Source organism: Xenopus laevis, chromosome 2L (genome assembly GCF_017654675.1).
Source record: "Xenopus laevis strain J_2021 chromosome 2L, Xenopus_laevis_v10.1, whole genome shotgun sequence".
In the NCBI taxonomy this organism is placed as follows: domain Eukaryota; kingdom Metazoa; phylum Chordata; class Amphibia; order Anura; family Pipidae; genus Xenopus; species Xenopus laevis.
In genome coordinates, this window is record NC_054373.1 from 53806877 (window position 1) to 53817506 (window position 10630).

At 39.7% G+C, this 10630-nt stretch overlaps 1 protein-coding gene across 1 annotated transcript in view; it reads left to right on the forward strand.

Moving 5' to 3' along the window:
* plxna2.L (plexin A2 L homeolog) overlaps positions 1-5226 on the forward strand; it is a 195910-nt gene extending 190684 nt beyond the window's left edge. The window contains exon 32 of the mRNA XM_018246337.2: positions 1248-5226. Within this exon, the coding sequence (XP_018101826.1) occupies positions 1248-1343 (96 nt within the window). The 3' untranslated portion in view covers positions 1344-5226. The remainder of the gene's footprint in view (positions 1-1247) is intronic.
* Positions 5227-10630: the final 5404 nt, after the last annotated feature.

The following is a 10630-nucleotide window of genomic DNA, read 5'->3' on the forward strand; positions in this document are numbered from 1 at the left end:
AAATTATGTAAAATCCAGGAAAATGTAAAATCAGGGAAATGTATTATGCGCAATATATAGGTGGGACCAAAAAACAACAATGTAAAATGAGGAAAAACAGGGGATGTAAAATGGGGGTTCTACTGTAGATATCTTGGAACAATGCCACATGTCAGACATTTTTTGTAAGTCTGTAAACACTGTCTGACAATCAAATAGACATTAATTCACAATAGCAATAACTTTCCCTTCGGCCTACTGGATATAAGATCCACAGTGCTTCTCGATTACAATAATTAAGTTAAGATATAGTAATAGTTTAGGATGTAGGGATGCACCAAGGCCAGAATTCGGCCGAATCCTTGTGCCTGGCTGAACCTAATTTGCATATGTAAATTAGGGGCGGTAGGGAAATCACGTGATTTTTCATCACAAAAGAAGATTTTTTTTCCACTTTTTCCTTTCCTGCCCCTAATTTACATATGCAAATTAGGATCTGTATTCTGGTCAAGTATTCGGCCAAATCTTTCACCAAGGATTCGGGGATTCGTTGCATCCCTATAAGGATGTAATAATATCCCCATGTAGTTGTTACTCTTACATAGTAAAAAGTTCTAGAATCTAAGCACCTTGTTTATTAACCTTGGATTCCCGGATGTTGTTGTAATACAACTTGCAGTACTCTTTAAGCCTTAAGTATATGTTAAAGAGTGTTGAGAAATGTAGTCCAGCAACATCTGGGAACCCAAGAGTAAAGCTGACCTGCTCCTCTATGACCAACTTAAGAAAGCATTTTTTTTTTTGACACAACAGGAAGTGTTTCTGTAGTTTCTTTACTATACTATATTTAGTACAGCATTAGGTACTTGAGTTAAATATATAACGCAGCAAAAAAGGTCAGTTTTATCTTTTTCTTCTTGTCTATGAATAGATTTTAAATGGTGTTAAATGGCCTATTAGGCTTATAGTACAACAGTTGCTTCATGCTGTTTTTCTTTAGTGGCTTTGACCTGGGAAATGTCCCCTGGACTTTCAGCAGAGTAAACTCTCAGTGTTAGCTGCTAGATATAATCACATAAAACATCCATTATGCCAAAACCCGTACTAAAAGGAGCTCACCATTTTCTTTCATACGCCTGAAACAGAATATAATCAGAATTCATTCTGACTGCCCGTAAATCTGGAAGAGTCTGTTATAATGATTGTATGTGGTGTATCTTATCTTGATTCCTTTTTTGAAACTAATGAAAATCTCTTTTCTACTACAGCTCATCACAGCCTTGGAGCATGATGAACAAGGACGTCGGCACCGCTTAGCTTACAAAGTGGAACAACTCATAGGAGCAATGAGCTTTGACAGCTGAACTTTACTTCGTTCCCCTTAACTTTCTAAAGGGGGAAAGGCTCCTGGCAAAGACTCTGCTAACAGAGTGACAGGATTCCCTTTACTTTATGTCCAACTGTGAAGAACTACATGAAGTGTCAATAGGTCTAACAGTAGTTTGAACCTATCACAGAGCAAGGAAAGCAGCAGACCCTGTCCCAAACACGTCATTCCTTACCTGAATTTGAAGACTCCAGAGAGGACTTTTGAGTTGGAGAGGCTGCTTATTGCATGTTCAATGTAAATTATGTGACTACAGACAACAAAAGACTTAACTGCTCTGTTGGTTTGGGTGATTGTTTAGCTTGTCTTCTCTTCAACAGACTTCTTTTTTCTGTTATTTATTTTTACTTTGGGGAAAGAGACCATTATTTTCAGCCCGTCTTGGGATACAAAAGGGAATTTCAACTCTGCATCGTTCCTCTTATTTAGCCAATGTTGGCATATTTTGCACTGGTTCAACAGATGACTTTCCAGATGTCCATGATACACAGCCGTGGAACATTTCAGAGTGCCAACCTCTGCTTTACGACACACTTTCCACAGGTCTCTGTGGAACTTCACTGACATTCACTTCCTATTCACCAGCTGAACTATTAACAGACACAAGAGGTGTGTTCCCATAAACCCTTTCAAATCACTGTTTACCGGACCATTGTCACGTATTGCAAGTTTGTCTACACCATGGCCAAGAGCAGTGAATGGGACACATCCGTAGTGAGTTTAATTAATGGGCATGTTTCTGACAACTGAATCACAAGTAGAAATGGTAGGGGGTACATTATCCTATAGAGCAGTGGTCCCCAATCGCTTTGATGTTGCTCCAAGTGGTCTCAAAGTAGGTGCTTCTTTTTGAATTCCTGGCTTGAAGGCATGTTTTGGTTGCATAAAAACAGGTTTATGGACAAACAGAGCCTCCTTTGGGCTGCTAGTACACATAGGCTATCACATAGCCAATCACAGCCCTTATTTGGCACCGACATGAACTTTTGTCATGCTTGTGTTGCTCTCCAACTTTTTTTTACATTTGAATGTGGCTAACGGGTAAAAAAGGTTGGAGACCCCTGCTATAGAGTATCAGCTCAGTATTCAGCAATGCATGACCATGTTTTCCTACCACCTTCTCCATTCATGAACCGACATTCCTGTATAGCACTAATATTCAGACCATTATAGGGCCACTAAATAAATACCTGCTTATATATTGAATGACCATTAAATGGCCAGTAACATGAATTAATGTTGCACACATACCATAACATGCACTTTGTCTGCCTTTTCACAAGTTCTGTAGAAATACATTTCATTATAATATAATTCTATATGCCATTGGGCCTAGCTCAGAGTTTTTATAATCAGAAGCTCCGCTTAAAACAATGGTTCTGAGTCCAAATATGTAGCCACTGTTCTCCTGTGAGTTTCACTCACGCTAACCTTTGGTTGGACGTCCTAACCAGGGTTGCACCAGTGGTCCCAAGGTGAAGAGCACATTGATTGGCCGTCACAGCTGCCCCAAAAGAATTGTGATAGCACTACCCTCAAGTAGGGGAATGTAAAGAAAAAGCCTGTACAGGCCTAGCGCGCAGCAATGGAAGCAGATTAACTATAATCAAAAATACCAGTTTATTTATTAAAAAAATTGCTTTGGAACAGATTCGTATGTAAATAAATGGTTGTGGTGAGGTTTTCCAGGTTACTATACGAGGAATGCCATTTCTGGTCAGAAGTTATAGCAAGTTTTATGGAGCACCCCTTATCCTGGTGGTTCCTGAGCTGTTGCCTCATGTGCTCATATATAAACATGACTCATTGGGAATCAAGTGGGAATCACTATGGCTGTCCTTGTGTACACTACAAGTATTCTTTAAAGTGAGAAGACCTGGACTCAGAATCATATCTCTAAAGAAACAAGATGGTGGGGAGATTTGTCTGAAGATTGGAGTTGCCTCAAACATTTCACAATTCCATTTCTGCTTTTGATCCCCCCCCCCATCACTTTGTAAGGCCTATCATATGCCATGATTTGCTGCATAAAAGGGAATTTTATGAACACTCCGGAATTAATGCATGGGTAATTTCATTTGTCATTCTCCGCCCGTCATTTCCATTATTCTCATTTATGGCTGGACGTGATCAGCTTAGTCAGAAGCATCGCCCACAAATTCATTTCTTAACGATGATATGTTTACAACAGCCATTACTTGAACTAGCTTTGGATATTTATTTTTTATTGCCGTTTTGTTTGTTATATACATTCTCGGAACATCAGCCTCTTGACGCACGCTTGTTTTCGATTGGTTTACTCCAGTCTGTCTCAGCACTGCATGATTTAGTCACTGGCTATTTCATGGTCATTTAAATGCCACTCCTTCTGTTAAAGGGAAACTGGCGCATTGCTCTTACATGAAAGCATCATTTTAAGTTAAGTTTAACTTAAACTTCCCTAACATACTCAGATATAGCCTCTTTAGTAGGTGAATGTTTGATTGGCAATACTGAGCCATATCTCGGAAACATGAGTATACTTGTTTTACTCAGTAAAAAAAAGCCATACTAAACATTTTCGGTATGATTAAAATATAACATCCCTTTTAAATTTGAACATTTCTTAAAAAGCACATTTTCATGTAATAGCAGTTGTGGTTTCTCTTCTCTCCCTCTGTAACAACCAATTAAAAAGCTCCTGGGAGCACATAAAACCATGGCAGACTTAAGTATGATACATTCTATGCAGGCGGCCATGTTTAGCAACCTGTTTCATGTGCTCAAGGAAGTCTGCATTGCTTATTGCGACTTTACTCTTCCCGCACTGGAAACCAAAGCCCCCAATCTTCTCTTATTCACCTACTGTACTTAGAGGCCATGCAGTGAATTGCAGGGCGATACAGTGCTGGCCTAGAAGACCCGATTCTCTTTCTATGTATTTAATGTTTCCTAATGAAAAGTCTCTCTCTCTATTCCCTATTTACAGTTAGAGATAAATGAATTGGGGTGATTTAAGATTTGATTTGTATCCATCCAAGTGAGACATTCTGAACCAGGTTTAATCGTTTATATCAAATAGATCCAGGTGAAATCCGTGTGCAAAATGAAAAAAAAAAGTTGATTTGCTTCATTCTACAAACAATGTATCTGGAATTCCATTGTCTGAATTGTTCATCGTATACCTTGGCTGCTACCGAGCTCCCCGTCGCCATGTCTTTGTTTGCGGCTGGAGCTGCTCTTAATAATTTAAAATATAGACATTCCCATATTTTTTTACAACTGATCATCGTTGAGCATTGTCCGACTTGTTGGGTTAAATATACCCATTTCCAGTAGAAAGTCAAGAACGTTGTGGTCTTATGTGATTCATGTGCTGGACATTGAGCGAGTAGCGAGCGCTTTAGAAAACAACTCGAGCGCCTATTGTAAATGTGCCAAAACCCAGAGTACCCACAATTCCATAGCAGTCTTTATTTTTCTACAGTTCATAGCAAAGCGTGTCAGATGATGAACCAAACCGAGCAATGATATTGCGGAGTCCAAACTCTGGGAGTGGGCCTGCTTCTCCCCAGCTCTACTGCACTTGTGAACGATAATAGTGTGTCTTTTGCTTTCTCTCTTTTGATTTCCTCGTCTGCCTCGCTTTTTTTTTTCTGTCATTTTTACAGATGTCGTGAAAATTTCAAAAAACGAAAGACAAAAAAAAAAAAAACCTGAAAGTTTTAATTATTTAAAAATGTTCGGAGACAAAAAAGTTTTGTTATTATTTTAATATATTATTGTGTACCTATTGTAAATATGAAACACTCCTATTTTGCAAGCCAAGGACCCACTTTGTACTATTGTTATATATAAATAAAGTTTACTGGATAAAAAAAGCAGCGTTTATTTCACAGGAAATATAAATCAATTATTGACGTCTGAACTCTGATTTGCTATGATTCACTATAAACACTTTGTACAGATCCCTTCCTGCAATTTTCTCCTACTTCCCCTTAACTTAGCAAGATTATCAACACTTTAATGTGAGTTCATTACTCATTAGAGAGCGGCTGCACCACCAGGGAATTCTCTTTGTTTCCTAAAAACTGCTTTTCCCAGCCAACTGGAATGTACAATGCAGCTGTGATTGCTTGTCACTTCTGGAGCTTAGTGGCCCCCAGAGTGCAGCAGGCATGCAGATGGCTCCTTCTCGGCGTGACGTTTGGGACATTCTTATTAATATGCTGCTGAGTATGGAGCCTACATCACATAGCATTTGCTCCCATGACTCTTTATAACAATACTACTCCTGTGACTGCTTACTATTCCGGAAAGCATTATACAGGGAGGGAGTCCTCGAGTTACATACACCCGACTTACATACTACTCACACTTACAGACCGAGGCCGTTACAGTAACATACTATGGTTTGATGGGCTTTAATTAGCATTTCGCATTAATAAACCACATGCCCCAATCCCCTCTGGCATGTGCTGTCTACTGCAAAGCACAGAAAGGTAAAAATAAATACTATGTTAAGACAAGCATCTTTCTAAGTTGCATTTAATAAGTAAATGTATATGTTTCAACTTACATACAAATTCAACTTAAAGGGATACTGTCATGGGAAAAAATGTTTTTTCAAAATGCATCAGTTAATAGTGCTGCTCCGGCAGAATTCTGCACCGAAATCCGTTTCTCAAAAGAGCAGATGTTTTTATATTTAATTTTGAAATCTGACATGGGGCTAGACATATTGTCAGTTTCCCAGCTGCCCCCAGTCATGTGAGGTGTGCTCTGATAAACTTCAGTCTCTTTACTACTGTACTGCAAGTTGGAGTGGTATTATCCCCTCCCTTTCCACCCAGCTAACAGAACAATGGGAAGGTAACCAGATAACAGCTCCCTAACACAAGATAATAGCTCCCCGGTAGATCTAAAGCACTCAATAGTAAAATCCAGGTCCCACTGCAACACATTCAGTTACATTGAGTAGGAGAAACAACAGCCTGCCAGAAAGCAGTTCCATCCTAAAGTGCTGGCTCTTTCTGAAAGCACATGACCAGGCAAAATGACCTGAGATGGCTGCCTACACACCAATATTACAACTAAAAAATTTACACTTGCTGGTTCAGGAATTACATTTTATATTGTAGAGTGAATTACTGTATTTGCAGTGTAAACAGTGTAATTTAGAAATAAAAACTACACCATAAAAATCATGATGGAAACCCTTTAAAGGAGAAGGAAAGACATCCTGCACTTGGGGTGCCAAATGTTAGGCATCGCCAAGTGAATGTATTTACTTACCTGAAACCCCAGGTTGGTGCTCCTATCAGCAGAAAACTGCACCGGCCCGGGGTTGGAACACAATGGATCGATCATCTTCCGCCATCTTCTTTCTTCAAATTTCCCAGGGCAGACACATGTGCAGTTGAATAAAATAGCTAACTTTTTAGTTAAAGTTCAGCTCTTCGCTCAACTGCGCAGACGTAGCCGCGTGAAGAAATCGGAAGACGGAAGAGAAGCACTCAGTGGTGCTCACTAGTATAAGCCTGGGCCAGTGCAGTTTTCTGCTGATAGGAGCACCAGCCCAGGTTTCAGGTAAGTCAATACAATCACTTGGGGTACCTAACATTTGACCCCCAAATGCAGAATGACTTTCCTTCTTCTTTAAGAACAAGCCTGTATTGCAAATATATTGATATATGACTATTCATGTTCCCTGGTCCCCTGTCTCACTAGTTATATAATAAATATGCCATTGAGTATACTTCCAATAACAGGGTTTTAGTTACAAGCCACCAGACCACGTCAAGGCAAACGCCATGGTGGATCTAACTATTTACCTCTTCGTAGGCTGGCACCTGCATAGTAGCATTTCTTGGGACAAGTGTCTCCTGATTGGTCTCACAGGGCTTACACCTCACCTGCTAGGAGATAGACTGGCCATGGTCATGGCAGAAAAACATGACCAACCCCCTTAGACTCAGAGAGTCTTTCAACTCATTCCTTTCCTTTGGATTGTGGGAACTTTTGCTTTTCAGAGAATCTGAACCATCCACTATGGACATAAGATGGACTTCAGGATCTGTCACTTCCAAATGGAACAAGGTATGGGCAGTGGGTAAATGAGCTTAAGAAGAGTTTGGATATGGTTCCTCAGAGACAGACTGTCATAGTTCCTTTTAACCTGTGATATTAGGTACGTCTGTGTTAAAAACAAATACATTTATATTTACATCTGGTTCAGGTTCAGATAGTGTTTATGCACCTTTTCTACATAAGCCAAGCTGAATGAGCTAACGACAAAATCGTATGGTAAAGCATTCTGCAGAATAAATATAACATTCTAGCTTGCACTGTTGTGGTTAATCTATTAGCAATAATCTTCCTCAGTAGCTTTCCTTTTAAAGGGCACCAATCATGACCAAAATCATTTACTAAGTAAATACACTATGTGAAAGTTCAAGAAATCCGATTTTTAAAACAGTTAGAATTGTTTGTATAATGTAAATCATCAGCTCAGTATACATTCTGCAAGATCTCCCCTATCTCCACTGCAGTTCTAGCTGAGGCAGCCATCTTGGATTTCACTGGCTACTCCTACCTATATCTTCCCAGCCAACTGTAGCTCTGAAATCTCGCACATGCTCAGTTGAAATTCCTTGTTGCTTATCAACCCTTCTAAGCTATTTTCAAATCAGCCAAACGTCTGTGTTAGCTGCTGTTCAGTAGTGCTGCCACCTGCTGGAATTAGTGTGTGCCCTTCATTTGCATAATGACATCACCAGCAGGGGACAAGATAGGGAAATCTCATGATATTTCTAGTGGAGAAGTTTACTAAAACAAGGCATTCTGGGTAGAATACTCAAGCCAGTGCTACAATCTGAGCATGCTCCTGAAATTTGCATATTATAGTCTCTGGTATAGTCTCAGTATGGACTCCCTCAGTGATAGAACCCATTTGACAAAGTAAGGGATTTTTTTAAAACCTGCAGTTTTTTCAAAAAACTATATATGTAGTTTGATTAAACGTGTTTAGCTTGTACTAGTCAGATTATTCATATGTATTTGATTTTGGCTGTGATAGGTGCCCTTTAAGTATAAATCTTTCCATAAAGGCCAAAAATAATTCAATCATTGCAGGTAAGTCCCATATTTTCTTCAGCTCTTCTGACCGGCGTTGCACTTTGGTCCGGTAACGCCCTAGGCACCAGACCTCTTTGCACCTGTCGGGGTATGCACAGTCATATCAACAGATGTGATGTCACAATGCACCATGAATTCACTTCTGCTGCTTCGGAGTCGGTTAACACCTATCCCCCCACCTTTGCCACCAGATCTCAAGGAAAAGTATCTGGCGGCAGGGGAAGATGTGTATATTTTTTGTTAATTCTATTAACCATATAGGCATCCGAGGACAGCCCCTTTAAAGCTGCCACCCTAGACACAGACCCTCGAGTGCCTATATGGTAAATACGCCATTTCTTCTGACCCTAAAATAGGCTAATAGGCTAAGCATGAGATACAGTAGAATCATGTGCAAGTTATTGCAAGGAATGGCCTCTTCCCCTTCTTGCATAGAGCTGCTCAAGTGAATAAAGCAAGGGTTTACTTGCCCTTTAATTAATATTAGCAGGACGAGGGTGATTAAAGGTACAGAAAACAATTAAAACAAATATATAACAAAGCCGGGAAGATAGGAAAAAGAGTGTTGGATCAGCTACATTTAGAAAAACGGAAATAAGCAGATGTCCAAGATTGCCGGGGGCCCCAGTTGTGAGACAGCAATTGTGCTTTTGATTCCTAGCACATTATACAACTAGCAGCTAACAAACAATTTAGTAAGGCAATTCCCATTCTGTTGCTTGTACAATGGTTACTGTGGGTGTTCAAACGTTTTATGGAGAGCTATTTAAAAATGTATGTATGAGACTTTAGGCAAGGTTCTTAAATATTTCATTTCTCCAAATTCTGCCCTACCGATACTCTGCGAAATAAACATCCGACTGAAGCTAAGGACTTCCATATAAAGTAGATTTATGTTCTTTTTTTTTTAAGTTGCATTATTTATCTGAAATAAGTCATCACATTGCCACGGAATACATTTTCTACACAGTGACAGCAAATTAAAATCTAGCCATGCTAGGTATAATAGGATTTGTCATGATTCACTTTAACCTCTATAATTAAGGTTATGCTACGGATCCCCTTGGGCCTGCGTTATCCGCACCTTGGTGTCATGCAGCCAACAAAAGACGTCTCAGTTGAGAATAGAGGGGCAGCATTGGGTAATTGTTTTGGGTAATTATAAATGTCACGGGCGACGGAAACTGAAACAGAGTAAATGATTTTCCTATATTAGGCCCTGATCAAATCTCACTGGGGGTTCATTATAACCGTGTTATCACTTGCAGTTGGGAAAGTATTTATTGAACCAACAGCCGGGTAGGAAAGACTTTTTAGTAGTGACTGCACACAGAAACCTAGAAGTTATTAACAGGAGCGCCTAGGTGCTGCAGGACACAATTTCATGCCGTGAATTCTATACGAGCCATTTGACTCAGGGAGCTTTGATAAAAAAAAAAAAATGCCAGGGAAAAAATGTAAATATTAATTAAGTGAAATTGTTCCTAGGAATACTCCGGCTGAATACAGATGGGATGTTGTCGGCTCTAATTCCAGTGGAGGGGCACTAACAGCCATATCAGTCTGTGAAGGCCAGCTGCGGGTACAGTAGATCCTAGAGTTCTGAAGAACACATACCAGCAGGATGGGCTGCACATCACTGCTTAAATATGAACGGAAAGGAAGGACATTCTTACTGTAATGAAAACAATATGTAAATAAATTATGCACATCACGCATCTTCTATAGAATTCTAGTTCTTTAAAGGAGAAGGAAAGGATAAAATTAAGTAAGCTTTATCAGAAAGGTCTATATAAATACACCAGTAAACCCTCAAAGTAATGCTGCTCTGAGTCCTCTGTCAAAAGAAACACAGCATTTCTTTCCTTCTATTGTGTACACATGGGCTTCTGTATCAGACTTCCTGTTTTCAGCATAAACCTCCAGGACAGGGCTTGAGCATGCTCAGTTTGCTCCTCTCTCCCTCCCTCCTCCCATCCCTGCTGTAATCTGAGCTCAGAGCTGTAAGTGAGCAGGGAGAGACTTAGGCAGGAAGTGATGTCACACCAAGCTTATATGGCAACTTCTATCCTAAACAAACAGAGACAGTGTCTAGACTTGTTTACTCAGGTATGGTAAAGCATTCTGCAGAATGAATATAGCATTCTA